General features: G+C 42.9%; 1 protein-coding gene across 1 annotated transcript; it reads right to left on the bottom strand.

Annotated features, from left to right (window-relative positions):
- Positions 1 to 13,958: 13,958 nt before the first annotated feature.
- Positions 13,959 to 17,812, bottom strand: gdf6b (growth differentiation factor 6b). Its single transcript, XM_020652422.2, has 2 exons — positions 17,369 to 17,812; positions 13,959 to 17,156 (listed from the first exon to the last, which is right to left on the bottom strand). Exons 1-2 carry the CDS (start codon positions 17,808 to 17,810, stop codon positions 16,264 to 16,266), a joined length of 1,335 nt encoding a protein of 444 aa, XP_020508078.2. The 5' UTR covers positions 17,811 to 17,812; the 3' UTR covers positions 13,959 to 16,263.
- Between the last annotated feature and the right edge of the window lie 257 nt (positions 17,813 to 18,069).

The raw sequence follows: 18,069 nt of genomic DNA, 5'->3' as shown, positions 1-18,069 counted from the left end.
ATTAGGTAGCTTTCACTGCCGCCGCTAAGCCCTCATCAGGACGTTTTTTGGCTGAGTGGCCGAGCGGGGGCCCTGATCCAATTCACCTTTAAAGTTCAGTGGACCTGTCTGGGTTGTTACGGGTCAGTGCATCGCTCTCCATGCTGTGCTCTCCCAGAGAGGCCCTCATTACCTCATTTCCTGTCACTACTGTACCAGACAAGCATCTGAATCTCCTGGTTTGGTTGTGTAAAGTTTGCTGTTTTTGTCACAGATGGTGTATTAAAACGCCGGAGGAAAACACTTGAATTTGAGTGGAAGGAAGATGAAAAATCAATCATAATTTACAGTTTCTATGGTGGCCCTGAGGCGCAAACACACCAAAATAATACATGTTAAAACACTCTAAAAAAACCCTATTCACACTCTCTCCTAACTGAAATGGTGTTTCTATTGCTTGGTACAGATTGAAGACTCTAGTGGAAAAAAATATCAGAGATTAGTTTGTTGCAAGCCAAGAGCACACGTCTGGAAATAGTTCCACAACTCACACCTCAGTGGTGACTGCTTTGGACAATATTGGTTTGTTTTAAAAAAGTCAACACAATAAGCGGAACCCGATATGTAAAAAAAAATAAAAATCCAACATTATAAAACAAAACACTGACAAGGGGTCAAATCGTCTCCTTTTCAAAGATGACAAATTTTAAGTATTGATATGTTTTGCTCCTCTGGGCCTCCGTACTTCTCTCAGAAGCCCCTTTCATAAGTCTGTATAAAGAAATGTATCCCATCTTGAAAGCTGTCCTGGCGGTGCAGCGTTTAGCTCATTAACCTTCTTTCTTGTTAGCACCTCGCTGCAGTTAACAGTCTGTGGCCTCTTCCCCACCAAGACACATTCACGGAGCTGCCAATCAGGACAACGCTGCAATTAAGCTGCTTTAAACTTGTTCACTGGTGCTTGGAGGCCGTAAAAATACTTCCGTTTGAGTTGTCAATGGGAGCCTGCGGCGGTTAACGCTGCATTCATGGGAGAATACATTGAGTCTAGTTAGTGTAAGGAGTCTGGTCAGAGGGTCAAAAGGGCAAACTGACTGAGGGATACCAGGATGTTGAGACGTTTCCAGCTGTTTAATCATTGAGATTCAGACTGTTTCTTCTTCTTCACATTTCTCAAACAAGTGAGAATTTATGGACACGTTTCCTTGTTTGTCCCCGAACACACGGACTGAGGTTTTATGAGTGTGCGGTGCATGTCGGATAGCGGTGTCTCGCTCTGAGGGCCAGTCAGTCGGGACAGGCGTCATCAATCTTGGTCTCTGGTGAATGGCAGATTGGCTGCCATAAACCGAGCCTGATTGCAGTGTGCTGTTCACTGTGGAAGAGTTCTTCAGAGCGAGGGAGGCATGGAAACAAACCCAGCATATAGAAACACTGTGTGTGGCACACGGGGCCACAGCACAGAGGGCTGAACTGTACCCCAGGATGCATCAGACTGCAACAACATGATCCTGCAAATATGTTTGAAGCTTTCAGATTGATGTATAAAATCAAACAAAAATATATAACTGAATAACTTTGCATCAGAGCTGCAGGTTAGTTTTTGGTATTTCCAGACTAACCAATTTAAACCATGGTGCAAAACTGAGTAACAAGGCAAGGCCCCTGTCTTATAAGTAGAGACATGCAGGGCCTCAGCATCATGTTAAATGTTAAGGGTGAGCTATAAATGATTCTGCACTTGAAATGGTATCAAATTTAAGGATTGAAACCACAAACACGCTGTGAGATTCAGGGCATCAGGGCATTTTCCTTCCAAACCCAGTTTTTCCTAAAAAGTATGCATGCTGCAGTCGTCTAAGAGAGCAGCTTTTAAGACTGATATCTACCTTTATTTTTAAGCTGTGACCTCGGCATATAAGGACATGTCTACGTTCACTTATTCATTGTAAAATGTGTAAGTAAAGTTAAGTAATGCCATGGGATGTACACATGATTTACAGACATAACTTACATAAAAATCGTTTCTGATCCTCACCTTTTAGCTCTGTACTTTAAAATGACCAAAATGCAAATGTTCCATAATTTTAACAACATGTTCAATACAGACAAAAACAGACAAGCTCATCCTTTGTCAGCGAGAGTTTATTTATGACTTCAACATGTGCACAGGGTAAAAGCTACATTTGGCACAGGCGGCGCATCGGAGCAGGTGAGGGCTGAGTCATCGCTGTTGTTATGGTAACACAGCATCGTCGTTTGTTTGTGCGCCTCAGGCTAAGTCATTCATTACCGAGTCAGTCTGATTTGTCATAACAAATCATGAACTTTAATTCGGAGGGGCAGGCGTTGGAGCCAAAAGAGTTCTCATCTGAAAAAACTTCATCTGAACTGAAGAAGAAGAAGAAGAAGGGGATTAGAGAGCAAAGATTAAAGCCTTATAAGGTGTACAATTCAACTCTTATTCTTAAGTCAAGCTCCAATATGTTCCCCCTGCTTATCAATATGTTATGTGTGCTTTTGTAACATTTAGCAAACAACTGGAGTCGATCTCAGCAGTCATTGGGTGAGAGCCGGGGTTACACTCTGGACTGTTCATCAGTCAATCACAGAGACAGACAACCAGCCACACTCACATTCACACCTATGAAATTTAGATTCACCAGTTAACCTAACGGCCATGTCTTTGGACTGCTGAGTACCCGGAGAGAGAACATGCAAACTCCACTCAGAAAGACTCCTGTCTGACGAGGATTCAAACCAGGAGTGTTAACCACTGCAGCACTGTGCAGCCTGATAGGTGAAGATGTGATGATACCATTTCATAACATTGTTAATGAAACGTCTAAATACAGGACTTTCTCTTGAAGTGTATTCATTCAACTTTGGAATTTGATTGACTTCCTTAAAGTGAGGATTTCTTTTCTGTGTTTACTTTGACATGAATTCATGTTTTTTTTCTGTGACACAGAGTTGATCAGTTTGTTGTTGATCACTCTACCTCCTCAGTTATAGGATGTGTGTTGATGTGCAGATTGAATGAGGTCACTTTAAGATTGATCGCCTGGCAAAGGAGTTTACGATGAGTGAGTTTGGCCAGCGTGTGTGTATATGTGTGTGTGTGTGTGTGTGTGTCCAGTTAGCCACTCCATACCACCACCAGCTTAACCTCTGGATTCTCCACATTCCAGCCCAAAGTCAGGCACAAGTCTCGCCGTTGGTCCGTTTAAGGTGATTGACGTTATTCGCTACCATTAGGCACTACTATGTAATTGACCTTTGACCCCTCACAAGCGACCTGTTGAAACAGCTTTAAGCCAGATCGTCTAATCTCCATGGGAAAAGCCCTCAATCTAGATTTAGGGTTCTTAAAGCAATCAACACCTAAAGGTGAAGGAGGGGAGCCGAGGTCACTGCCACCACATCGCTCTGACCCCGACGAGGGGGGGCGACGATCTTTTTGTCCAACCGGCAGCACAAACATATTTTAAAATAAGTCATGTATATAATAATTCATCTCCATTTTGAGGAAATACAATCAGGTTCTGACAAAGTATGTTCAGGGATTCAAGTTTGTTTCAAAGATTTAAAACGTATATCTAAGCATTTTCTGTGAGGAGTGATGTCGTTTATTTAGATGTTTCATTATTTTTGTTTAAATACACAAGCCAAAATTGTTGTTGGTAGAATCAGGGGAAAAGTCCTGGAGGGTAATCGGCTCGTGGCTCTGCTCTCACTGTGCGAGTGTGTGCAAAATGTCAAGATGCAAGAAAATCAAATCGACCGGTCGGGGAGCAGCTGATCTGTCCCTGATTGGCCGCCGTGCCTCAGTAAACATTGCACGGCCAACGTTGCGCAATTTGAATTAAAATCTAACTGATCGCAAAATCAGCCGTATACCACTCAGAAATCAGGTCTGAATCACCCCCTGTAAATTTCCCAACATTTTCAAGGTGAGCTTCATGTGTGAACGTAAACAGACAACTTTATCACCTGGACTCTAGTGTGAAAAAAGAAGACGTTAAAAAAAAAAAAGTCTTCAGGATGGAACAGTCACAGGAATATTTTCCAAACACCTCGGCACGTTGCATTTTTGGCTGCAGAGTCTCAGGGTGTGTCTGAGGCCGCTTTTAAAATCCACTCTGCTCAAATGTTTTACAGCGGGATATGATAAAAGCTGACAGTTGGGAGGGATTAATGGAGATTTGACCAACAAGAAATGATATCCAAAGATATTGATCAAAGTTCTGTTTAATCCAGTTAAGAGAGGAACAACACTGAAGTCAGATAGAAGATTTCATGAAATATTTTGGTTTCTTTTAACAGTTTAGCTCCTGGTCGTCTCAGAAAGAGCCGCTTCGGCTGCTTCCAGGCCGACCTTCAGAAATGCACACACTGATTGACAGACTTATCAAGGCCTGGAGAGTCCAGGACCTGGAGGAGAACCTGCTTCATTAGATGAATGCAGGCGTGGTGGGAGGTCTGTCTGACTTGTTGTTAATGCCCATAAACGCTGACCTCTCCCATGCCATGTGCCTCCAAATCCTGATATGAAAGGTGGCTTACAGATCAAAACAGGCTTTCATCAGCGCGCTCACACTGATAAAAGCTGAGAGGACGAAAAATGATTAAACTAACGAACGCTCAGGAAAAATCACAGAAAGGATCAGAGCGCCTACTGTAACTCACGCAGAGCCGCTGACAGTGAAATCCTGTGAGAGTTAATTCATCACACATGGAGGAAATAAATCAAACTACAGCAGCGTCTCATTTTAAAGAAAGAATACACAATACTGAACGCAGCTTATTTTCAAAATATGACATTTATTAATTTGTTTTTTTCTTACTTCTACATTATAAGGGTCATACTAAGATTATCAGAGCATTAAAGATTATAATTCATGTAAAACAACGTCCTAACTTGCTATCATTCAGCAGTAGGTAGGAGGGCAAACTGAAGAGTTATAGACTGTGGTCATGTAGAGTAAGGTACTAAGGAGCGATTATTTTTTATTTATTCATGAAAAGTCTGATGGCCTGGTGGAAGATGCTGTTCCAGTTTTTTCATTTGGATTAGAACCGTATCGAACAAAGTGTGTTTGGATCAAGCGGCAACCTCCGGTGATGAAAAATGGCGCCAATGCAGACGTGCAAAATCCTGCAGCGCCACGTTTTTCAACTCGAGGCTGACTGCAGAAGCACCAGGAAAGGGTTTTGATTTAATGAATGATAAGCTTTATTCACAATAAGGGGCGTATAGCTGACCTGAGTGACAGAAGGGAGCGATGAAACGATTTGTCAAGAAGCTTAAAACCCGCCTCAGCTCTCAGCCTGTCTTTAGGTTGACTGAAGGTTAGACTGAGGCAGGATTTCCAGCACGGCGACCGCCATCGATGGGACTCCAAAGCCCCGTTCAGGCTTCGTCCATTCATGTTTACAGTCTATGGTTTGGATGCATAAAGAGCATGTCTGGACTTACTCATTATTCTTGTTAAACGCACAAGTGCACAAATAAGGTTTCAAATGAAAATCTTCATTGAGAGGTGCCTGTGCGTCTGCTCAGGTTCCCCCTTCCTCGCTCACACCCAACATATGCACTCCGCGTTTCTCCTTAGCGCTGCATTTTTCCGCACACAGATAAAATCCAGATCCAGCAGTTTTTACAAAGTACAATGCTCCTCTATAACATCCCTGACATGTAAAATATTTCCTCTTGAAGTTACCGCACGTTTCCTCAAGCTGCTTGAAAAGCTGTAATTGGAAACAGACAGCTTGTGTACGTCTGTGTCACAGTAGCCTGGATTATGTTTATTGTTTTCTTTCTCTCAGAGTGGATGATGGACATTTGAAGACTTTAATCAAACTGTTTTGGGAGATTTTGTCGGTGAATGTTGATTGGACCGATCTTTCAGCCTTCACTCAGTCTTTAAACGTTGGTTTAATCTAAACGTTTGTGTACGTTTTCCTTAAAGTATGCATGGGAAAGTGGCCCTGCTGCTGCAGCCGACTCCCTGTGAATAAATGCATGAATTTATGAGTGTGTGTATGTGTGTGTGTGTGTGTGTGTGTGTGTGTGTGGCATAGCAGCAGGGCTTTTCCGTCCTGTCAATGGAAAACATTAGTGTCATGCCCCCGCAAGCCCACCCCCCTCCCCCCCTCCCCCCCTCCCCCCCTCCTTGTTTAATTCAGTCCATCAACACTTCCTCCTCCGGCCTGTTAGTGTCACACTGCATTTCCTCTCCGGACTCAAACGCCGCCACTCACCACAATCGGCCCGGTTTTGGGTTTCTCTCAAACGGCAAAGGGCTTCAAAGTCAATAACTGCTTTTTTGATTTTTATTGACCCAAAGACTCGGCCTCCCCCCTCCAACCCTGTCTGCCCAAACGCCCCCACGTTTCTCTGAGTGAGGAGGGCGAGTGTGTGGGGGTTTGAAAGTGTGTTTTGTCCTGCCGATTGCACCTGTAGATAATTTTACAAGCTGTTAATGTCCAAGATTTAGACTGAAGAAGAGTTACATTAAGGAGAGTAAATGATCTAACTCCAAATTACAAATGTGTCCATTTTGTTTGTAAGACGGTCTCTGAGTTCTTTTTTTGAGCAGTCCAGTAGACCAATGGTTCACTACTGGTCTAGCCTTAAGACCCACCACCTACTCCATGGATTATCACAAACTTCTGATGTATTTAATTAAAATAGGTGCAGTTTTTACTTCAGATGGTACAAACATGTTCAAAAATAATGTCAGACTTTTTGACTTTTTTTAAATGAAGAATGTGCATTTTACACATAAATACAGTCGAAATCAAGTAAATGTGTCTCTAAAGTCAAGACTGTCTACAATGAGTGCGAAGCTTGAGTCCCGCTGGCTGTGTTGTTGTGAGAGCCGTGTTTACACGGACAGGACGGCCGGCTCCTCCCCTTGTTTATAAAAGCTGTTTAAGTCAAGGAGTAGAGAGGAGAAGAAGAAGAAAAACATACTCACTGCTTATTCTGATGTCACAAGTTGTCACAACACAACAATTCAGGCCACGGGCAATTGCAGCCTGAGCAAAGGGCAATTCTGTCTGCAAATGCAAAGACAGATGGTTTGGTAAAGGAGAGTGAAGGCTTCAGTATGGCGGAGCTGTCGCCAAATAGCAGTTTGTTTCGGTTTGCAAATAGCTACTATACAACTGGCTGTCAGTCAGTTCGGACCGCTCCTAATTACGCAAATTAACGTGTTTTTCTTCTTTGCACAAAAAAGGAAAGGTAAGTTTTAAGGTTCTCATTGATCCCCTCTTGCAGAAACTCAAAAAGTATTGTGAAAGGAGTCCGTTAAAAATATAGATTTAGACTTTATCCTGTTGTTACCACTAATGGCCACAAGTGACGCTTAAGTTGAATCAAAAATAAACCAATAAAACAAGGGAACCGACATGAGATTTTGTAACACTTCATATCCGATCACTGTGGAATCAAAAAGCCGCCCTTTATCTTTATTTGAATCACTGAAGTAGAAAAAATGTTTTCAGTGTTTCTCTTCGAGCAGACAGGATAAAAAATAACAGACAATCTGTTGGTAATTAACCACCCAATGAGTGCCTGTGATCTTTTTGGTGAAATCCACTCACTAATGGCCTGCCTTGTGTTCTGTGTCATTTCCTTTTGATGTGATCGGCCGGTGATGATCAGTGATCTGGCTGCGTGTAGTAAAGAGCTCTCGGCAGGCACTTTTAATTACCGGCGGGACTGATTCTGGCTGCAGAGCCCACCTCGTCTGGTTTTTATTTCCAACTGCAGACTGACTGTAAAACAACACTACCAGCGCTGTCACCCAAAACCAAAGCTGCTCGTGTACAAAAGCAGCCGGGGCCCTGATTATCATTCTGTGTCGGCCGTGTGAGCGACAGCTGCTCTGTTTTTACTTACAAACCCCCGACCTCCTCCTCCTCCTCTTCTTCTCTGCTTCCTTTAAGTATCTTTCTGCACACATAAAAACTGATGTCAAGTGCACACGCTACACGCTCTATCTCAGACAAATCAGAGCCAGGTGCGTCCGCACGAGAAGAGTTCATATTAGAGATATTGCAAACATCTGCATGTTCTGCGTGTCCTCATCATTTAGGTCCCTGTGTGACAGTAAAAAGCTGCGGAGAGAAGAAGAGGGGAACGACCGCTACAAAAGTAACCCTGCCCGGTTTGTTCTGCTGCCAAAAAGGTCTGAGTGATGGGGCTCTGCTGCAGGAACAAGGAGCCGACACACACAGCCTCATTTCCCTGCCACTACGCTGCGTTTTCTCCCATTTTGATGCCTTTCCTCTCACTGTGGTTAACCCCACTCTCTCAAATTCATTTGCAGATTTTCACCAGAGGAATACAGGGAGATCACGCCGATGTTGAAGTCGGTTTATTCCTGATGGCTATCGCCGCTCAGTCGTAAACTACCTTGAAATGAAAGTCGTTACAACTTGGGGAGTCGAGAACATTATACCCGTTGAACCCGTACCAGCCAATACCTGTTAAGGCCGGCTGTACGCAGTAAACAGTCGAGACCACCATCAGTGGAATGCAGTCTGCTGTAACGCATCCTGGAAACCCATAAGCACTCATCTATCACCAATTAAACTGTAATTAAAGACTAGAGACATAAATCTGCTTACAAGAGGATTACAAACCATTCATAGACGCCATTTATCTACTGCAAGTCAACTCTCAGATTGTGAACATTCACCCTCTCATGGAAGAAAGTCTTTGTCGGATGTCCTGCATTGCTAACTTCTGGCTACATTGGACGCCCTTAAAAGTTAGGCATCACTCCCGGTTGCTACGGCTGTGTCTCCGTCCTGCAAAGGACCCATTTCATGACCAATTGCATCACCGCTGTGCAACAAGCCTGTCCCGTTTTTGAAGTGCCCTTCAAATTTTAGCGAAAAAATGTGTCCTTATTTTCCAGGTCCACAAAGGATCCATCGAGTACGTCCTTCAAGACCAAACAGATACTGAGAGTCAGTGCATGCCAATTAGATAGCGGCGGGTGAATACACAATCAAATAGCCTGCGTTAAAAATTGTGTTTTTTTTAAACTAAAGGGGCCTTAAAAATGTTGATTGTCTCTAAAATAATGGGTCATGATGTTAGTACTGCTAGCTATAGCCAGTTACAGTAGCTGTGTTTTGTGAACCAAAGGTAAGGGAGGGAATAGTTGATGATGCAAACCTCTGCAGGCCAGATTGTCTCATTTCAGTTCCCCTTATCTCAGGCTATGAGCGATGCCTCTCTTGTAGCCTGCCTCGACAAGATGACATATTTTGGTGTGTAAACAATTCTCCCAGAACTACACTTCTGTTGCAAAGAGACAAACTCAATGACCAACACTACAAACAGTAACTTACCACCACAGAAAAGTAACTAATGTCATTAACAGGTGAAACACGACCTATTTCAGAGGCACCGTTAAGGCTTTGGTGTTTTCTCAGGTGGTGAAGGATGCTTCCTGTAAGTTGCATTATGGGAAATGTAGGATGTAGTGTTATTTGAGCTCCAACTTTTGCGACTGTAACTAAAATTGAGGATATCTTGACCCTGTGATTCATGGTTGGTCTGTGGATTGACCCACCAATTAGAGGTGCTGCTTGTCAACAGGCAAGGCAGGAAACTGGTAGGGGCCCCAGGCCAGTAGGGGGGGTCCCGAGGGTTGACAAATTTAAAATGTGACCTAAAACTCTAAATATAAGGGAGAGACACATGAATAACATAACTCCCACTAGCATTACATCATGGTGTTTGTTCTTTGACATTTTTATTGTTCTTCATATTTTTGAACGTTCTCTAAGTTGGTGGTGCAGCGGTTAACACTCAGGTTGACCCACAGCAAGAAGGTTCCTGGTTCAAATCCCTAGAAGCCTCTCTGTGTGGAGTCTGCATGTTTTCCCCGTGCATGCGTGGGTTCTCTCCGGGTACTCCGGCTTCCTCCCACAGTCCAAAGACATGCTTGTTAGGATAATTGGTGACTCTAAATAGCCCATAGGTGTAAATGTGAGAGTGGCTTGGAGGGGCCCAGTGTGAATTTTGCCTATGGGGCCCCAATAGATGTCAGAATCTCCACTGCCATCACCCAAAATGATATGTCCCATTTTTAAGTCTCCAACTTCAACATCATTTAAAGATTTCTAATTTTCACCTTGTATAGACTTTACTTTTTTTCACTTTTTTTTTAAGACCTTTGAAAACTGATAAAGTCTGCTTGTTAAACACATTCTGCCGTTTTCAACCAAGACAATACAGACGCGTTTAACCCTGAAAATCCTGTGAATCATTCACTGAAGTTTACTCGACAAACAAGAGTAACAAGTCACTTCCCTCTCGTGTCCGTCAGAGGGTCTTTGAGCCTGCTGCCATCTAACTCCACGCAGAGTAATCTCCACTCTGAAGCCTGTAACAGGCTGCATTTAACCCAGCAAACACAGAGGTCAAGATGACAAGACATCACTTTTGCCCTCGACTAAAAGCAAACAGTACAGACAGGCGTTGGGATTCAGTCGTGGACAGTTTTTTGTTTTTCTTTTGGGGGGGATTGTTTGCTGAGATTTATCATTTATCCACCAAAATTTGACCTTCCTTTACCAATCGTTCTTAACCCTTTGTTACTTTCTTTCCCTTCTTGGCTGCACTCTTCTGAACATGTGAGAAACATTTAGAAGCAAAAAAAACACGGAACCCCCCCCCCCCTTTCCTATCCCCTCCTCTGTGATAACTGTTGAATCCTGCGCTGGATTTACACCCTGCTTTGTTTCCCCTGCAAATATTTTTCTCCATCTCACAGCAAATCTGCCACAGTGAGACACAGTGCAGAAACGCCTCCGTACTCCGCTATAGAGACGGCACATACCAATCTTTTGTCCTCGACTGGCTGTTCAGAGCAGCTGCTTCAAACGGGCCAACCCTTTTTTATATCTCACCTTGTTGTTTGGGGAGCGACAGTGAGGCCTTCAGAGAGCATCACACACATTCCTTCCCCTCGCCCCCCTCCCCTCCCTTGCTTGATTGCAGCCCCCTTTTTTTCTAAAAGGAGGGGGGGGGGGGGGGGACGTGTACGTTGTTTAATGTCCACAGCCCTCAGAGACAATGGCCCACTTGAGCTTTGACCCCAGTGAGGAAAAGGCAGGCTTAATCAGATGTTGAGATCCTACACTGCCTTTGTCTGAGAGGTGGAGGATCCAATGTGGCTCTAGACCAAAGGTGGGGGGGTGGGGGGGAGGTGGTGGCCGTCACTACATCTGCCCACCAATTTGTTTGTCACATACTGGACCCCACCACCCTTCACGACCTCCAACACACACACAGAAACACAGCCCACCCAGAGAAGATGGCGCTCTTTCTGCTTGTCTGCTGACCCTGTTTTCACCCTGCAAACCGTCACTCACCCTGCTCGTCTATAGGTGTCTGACGCCTTGTTTCAACTGATCTACAGCAGGTGTAGTGATGCTTTCTGTGCTACACAAAACCTACAACAAAAGATTGAAACAAAAAACAAGTTTATGTGCGCTTGTTGGCTTAGTGGTTTCCTTTTTTGGACTCTGCAGAGACTATCCCGTTCTTTCAATAAAGGCATTAAAAGACCCTCTTAAAATATATCTAAAAATTTGTTTAAAGGCTTTATATGTGATTTTTCACACTTAAATGTAATAGAAATCAAGTATATCCTCTGAAAATAACTCTGTGAGTCATGACTGTCTACAATGGGTGTAACACCCGAGTCCCACTGTCTGTGATGTTTTCCGAGTTTTCCGAGTCCTATCTTCAGTTTGTTTACATCGCCAGGACGGCCAGCTGACTCCTCCCCTCATGTATAAAAGTAGAGAAAAGAAGAATAACATACTGTACTCACTGCTTAACTGTGTTTCTAGATCACGTTCATTTCAGGTAAATTTACATGCAGTGTGACGATACGAGCGTAATAAAGATCGCTAGCATTAGCATGCTAACACAACAATGCAGCGCGAGTTGTTTTGGTTTCATGCTGGTGCTCAAGGGCGACATCTGCTGGATCAAAAAAAAGCCTTTAAGCAGCGTCTGAATAAACGTCATCAGCTCCTCATGCTCGCTCACGGGGAAATTTCCTGAATATTTCCTGCTGCGTTCTCTCATCAACTTCCCCCTGACTTTCAGTGTAAAATTCACAACAAGGGGGCTGGCAGGAGAAACTCAGGGTGAAGTTGGAGTGAAACATTCAGCTGTTAGCGTTCACACCATGGATGTAAATTTATTATAGAACTGATAGAGCATCCGAGGTAGAGCCCGGTTTATTCCAAAGAAAGCTGCTCAGTGGAGAAGTGAAGCAGAAAATGTCCCTGCGTTACCAGCCCCATAAAGCATTCACACTGGGATACACAACTCTGTGGTTCTGATCGGAGTTAAATCTGTCCACAGAAATATCTCTGTATTTGGCCTTAATTGCATTTCACAACGTTTAGGACCTATGGATTTTATTTGTATAGGGAAGTTGATATACCTCAAAACAAAATATATTCACTTATTTATAGATGGTTTTTTTCCAATGTAAGCTGATGGGAAAAAGTATTTCTTGGTCCGGCCACCATGAGAAATTGGCTTCAACAGTTCGTGCACTTCCTGTTGGCTTGGTTCACACATGCAGCTCACCCTTTAAACAGGACGTTTTCAGGGGCCGTATTCACAAGGCCTCCTAAGTACTACGAGGTACTCATAGTGCTAAAATTCCAAGAAAATTTCTACTTAAAGTTAAGACCATATCCTTGTAAAGATGAAAGTTATTCACAAAGCTTCTTAGCCCTAAAGAGAGCTCCTCAGGTGTTAAACTGTTCGGAGGAGTGAGGTGGACTTTTAACAGGATGAAGAGATTCTCAAGCTGAGGAGAAAACCAAGATATGTTCTGCAAACACTACATGAAGAATATTACTGAATCATTGAACGGACAGAAATTATTTGTGCAGACATTTCAATCCATCTATGACTTTGCTCAGTGCAAAGTGAGACGTGCATGTTGAGTTCCTCAACGTGTGGTTACCTCCACAGGTGTGTCCAATCACTAATTAAGGCCCTTCACATATCAGCATGTGAAGAAGTCACTTAATCTAACAGAGACACATTTCTAGCTAGCTAAGGTATATGAATGTTGTGTGCTAATATTTGCTAATTTAAAGAAACTCCTGCAGGTGAATGCGCTGGCTTGCAGTTCTAAGTCTGCTGACTAACCTTATATTGTTTGCTTGCTAACATTATAGCTAGATATATCTCAGTGAGTATTAACTGGCTAGCTTTTGACTAGCTAACATGATTTATGTCAAAGACCTGAGACCATTTATTTTAGCTAATGGTACATAGCTGTTTGTGACAACAACACACAGATTGTAGTAGCCTAGTTTTTTTTTTTTTATGTGCTTCTACTTTCAAGTATAATTAGCAGAGTTTAGCTGTGTCTATGTTTTCCTTCTCTGTGGGTTAAATTTGAAACAGAAGCAATAAAATAATTATTGGATCTTCAAGGTAGTGCTGTAGTCAAGACCACACTTAGCGAGACTAAGACATTTAGGGATTAAGACCAAGGCAGGGCGAGATCGAGATGAGACCAAGACCTTATATAAATGAAAAATCATCAACTTGTGTGCAGCGGTGTGTCACTCACTTAGACCGTAGCACCGAACTTGCAGCCTCAACTTGGGGGACAAAAATGTAATTATGAATGAATTTAACTTATTTGTTCTTTTAGAAAGAGGTGTTTTCCTTCACAGAATGATGTGAAAAATAGCCCATCAGTGTTGGTCTTGATTTAAAATCCAGAGCCCAGTCTGAGGCTGAGACAAGACCGAGTAAAAATGCTTTCGATACCGAGACGAGACCAAGACCTTCAAAAATACCCTCATGTAATTTTCCGATTTAATGAACATGCAAATAAACTAACAGTTGTATCAGCAGTGGTAATAATAAAAAAAAGTAAAATGATTCCACACTTGAATAAGAGCACATTTTCTGTCCCAGACATTTTAATGTATTTACTACATATCTTACGATTCACACCGTTTATAAGAATAGATTTATTTGGTTAAACAATTTAACTGATTCATTTAAGTTGTAAAAATACATTAACTCATTTTTCTGCAGTAAGTATACATCGCATTGTTTGATGCTGGAGAGGCAAAGAGAAGGCCTTATAATATATATAAACAATGTGGCATCACACTGAATTATTCATTCATCTTATTCAGCAGTATAATATATTATTTTCAGATTCCAGTAAATAAAAGAAAACAAAATATAGGATGTATAAATGTGCGACTTATGTTTTAAACACTACCCTAAAAGAAGCGTTCATCGACTATCAACACTTCTTTTTCTGAGGTGAATAATTATCTCTTAGTAATACAAACAACACAAACACTGATGATGCCTCGGTATTTCACAGTCTGCGACCAGAACATAACTGTCATGTTTGGTTACCAAAACATTTCCCACATGTGTTTATTTGAACCTGAACATCCAGATGTGTGACTCATGCCGTCTGGAAGCTGTAACAGAACAAAGCCCACAATAAAAAGGAAATAACTTATTCATCCAGGAACATAAATTATTATTTCTGTTTCAAATATTTACACATGGTACCTTTTTGAACATCAGTGCATTATAGACAAAATGAAGTACCTTCTCAGCGATACGATAAAAAAAAAAAAAAAAGATAATAAAACATGTGAGAAACCCTGCGTTGGTTACGGTGAGAAAAGAGGAGTGATGGTTCAGTCTTCACATCTCTCCAGCACTCGAGGACGTTCCCTGAGTCATAGCGGCCGCGTCTGGAGCTAAAATCTGCTTTTTTATTACTGGAAACGTATTAATCTGACGTCTGTTATGGGACAGGGTGTAAGATAAAAAGTATAACTTTTAGAGTAGTTAAGAGAACAGGCCACACAGGTGTAATTAAATATAACAGATTGACTCTCATTGATCCTCAGAAACTTTGAATACATTTGGACAAGTTCTTATCAAGGACGATTTATATTGTTATCTCGTTTTTGCACGGCATCTTAACTTGAACTGGATTGATTATATTACTGGATGTAATATGGAATAGTTTCTAATATTATCAAAGACCAGAGTCAAAAGTCAAACGACCCTTTCGTGTCGGACATAGTAGGCTTCTTGTTTCCGCTATGAAAGACAAAATAATGGCTAAACCTTTCATTTCTGCATTGCCAATAATTATATGAATTCACCTTAAATGGAAGATATTAAATTAGTATTTAAAAAAAATGTATCAACAGGTTTGGAAATCACTGACTTTCTGTTTGACAATTTGGGGGGGAAGGTAAATAAAACGCAATTGATGAAATGTAAAGCTACAGAGGAGAGGCAGTTAGCTTAGCCTAGCATTCTGATGTAAGATAGAAACAGCTAGCTTGGCCTTTATGCGAAAATACAAAAAAAAAGCACTCCCAAAGCTTATGTTAGTGTGTTTATTCTGTCTGTATAAAAATTATTGTGTCACTTTAGGTGGACTCTGTTTCTTTTTGATAAAACCCTGCTAGCTGGTTATCCGTTTTATGCTAAGCCAAGCTAACCAGCTGCTAGCAACAACTTCATTTTAACTTTTTTTCAGACAGGTGTGAGGCATGTTTATCTTCTTATCTAACTCTAGGGTTTTGAAACTGAAGATAACTTCCAGTGTCTTTTAATCTGTTAAATATTTTTCAGATAATCTATAACTGGTTTGTTCATTAAAATGTCAGAATATGGTGAAAAGGATGAATCAGGATGACGACGTCGTCAAATGCCTTATTTTTTCCACAAAAAAATAAAGTTTACTATCATTGTGGAGTAAAGATGTCAGAAAGTATTCACATTTAAGGAGCCGTGATGAGATCATTTTGACATTTTTCTTTTAAGAATCGCTCAAACTGAATTTTAGAACAGGTTTGATTATTGTAAGAGTTTCCCACAAATGTATTTTGCAATTGTTGTGTTTTCACTCACGTCTGTAAAATAGCTGGTAATTATATTAATACGTGTAACTTTTGATGATTTGGTGGAATAGGCGGGAGTTTTCAACACATTTATCTTTTTAAATATTCATGAACTTACAATCTCTGTGGTGGTGAAGTGGCCGGACAAGCTTAGTCAAGAATCATACATGAAAACATGAATAAAGTGTTCGAGGTATAAATCATGACCTTGTTGGGTGCATGTTTTAGAGTATGTTTTTAAAAATCCTTCAGAAAGTTTCCCGTGTTTTAGGTTCGGCCTTTCAAACTCACAGACCGGGATGCTGTGATGGACTACCTGCAGCCACAGGACTCGACCACCATGTCCTCGTACTGTTTGTACACCACGTTGTTTCCTGAGTCGATGTAGAGGATGCTGATGGGGCTGAGTTTGGACGGTGCGCAGCAGCTGGGCGGCATGTTGCTGGGGTTCATTGAATTCATCAGAGTCTGGATGATGGCGTGGTTGGTGGGCTCCAGGTGGGAGCGTAGCGGAAAGTCACAAACCCCCTCGCAGTGGTACGCCTCATAATCCAGCGGGGCTATGATCCAGTCGTCCCAGCCCAGATCTCTGAAGTTAACATGCAGCGGTTTCTTGCTGCACCTGGATTTCGACTTTTTGCCATGTCTTTTACCATGACGGGTTTTGGATGCGGCAGTTCTCCTTCTCCTGCTGGTTTTGGCACCAGGGCCCCTCTCTTTGGCCTTCCGTTCCAGCCCCAATAACACCCTCCCCTCCCTCCTCTCACTGAAGAGGGTCTGCCTCTTCCTGGACCTGGTGAACACCACTAAGATGGCTTTCTTCTGTTGAGGCCTGCCGTGCCGATGCAAGCCGAGAAGGTGCAGATCCAGCTCCCTCTCCGGGTTGTCCAGCATGGCCCTGAGCTCCAGGCAGAAGTGCTTCCCTTGGCTCAGGTGCCGCTGCTCTTTGAATATTTCCCAGACGTCCAAAACCTCCCACCTCGGCTTGTGGGAATCCTGCAGGTCCAGCGTTCTGGAGTCGAGCAGCTGGTGGCTGTGGCAAGAGAGGAGCTGGATGTCGACAGGTTCTGTTTCCGATATCCTGAAATTCCCAGACACTTTGGTGTAAATCCTGAGCTCGGCCCCCAGCACCTCCGCTTTTTTGGAGAGGGTTGAGACGTCGAACAGATACTGCTGCCTCCTCAGAGGGGAGAGTGGGAGGTCATCTGTGGAAAACATTAAGACAGGAGGGTCAGATGCATTCAGATGTGCATACCTCAGAAATGTGGAATCTTACTATTGTCTGCACGGCTGGGAGAGAAAATATGAGTCATGGATGTTCAATCAAACATACACACACACACACACACACACACACACACACACACACACACACACACACACACACACACACACACACACACACAGTTCTGCTTACCTTGTCCAATGTCCACAAAACTTGCAATAGTGTTTGCAGCCTTTGACGAGCGGAAAAAGCTGGCATTGAGTCCCAGCCTCTCTGCTGTTGAGAAGGTTTTGTAAATAGACAACATGTAGTCATGGGGCTCAACAGAGTCCTTGGATGTTGCTTTATTGATTCTGTCGATGGAAGGTGGCGAATAAATCTCCTTAAAATACTTAGACGCCTCCTGTCTGTCAAAGATCCGCGTCACCTTGCTGCTCTTCGGCGCAGCTGGAGGGAAAATAGCGAGAGTCTGACAACAGGGGATTTCCCAAACAAACACAAGAGCCCCGCAGAGAAGAGTGAAGTGATGGAAATCCATCCTCTGGTCTCGTCCTGAATCAGAGCCGGAGCCTGAGCTATGGGCGGATGGGGAGGGGGGGGGACCACGGGCAGAAAGCGGAGCTGAACTCGGCATCCACTCGGCAGCAAGTGGCTGCTCCGCAAAGTGCGCACAGCTCGGAGGGACAGGCGGTGCAAAGTTTGAAAAGGGGGGGGGGGGGAGGAGAACACGCCCACATTGTACTGTTATCGTAAGGGGTAAATGGAGGGCGCAAATTAAGGCTGTAAAACTAATTGTTCCTCTGTCGGCCCGCTCCTCCCTCTCTCAGGGGCCAGATGTGCGCTGAAAAGACGCTCGTCGACTTGTGCACAAACTCCCATTTACATTCTAACAC

This window comes from Labrus bergylta, chromosome 19 (genome assembly GCF_963930695.1).
Source record: "Labrus bergylta chromosome 19, fLabBer1.1, whole genome shotgun sequence".
Classification (NCBI taxonomy): domain Eukaryota; kingdom Metazoa; phylum Chordata; class Actinopteri; order Labriformes; family Labridae; genus Labrus; species Labrus bergylta.
Note: the sequence above shows the minus strand (reverse complement) of the source record. Positions and strands in the feature narration are given on the sequence as shown.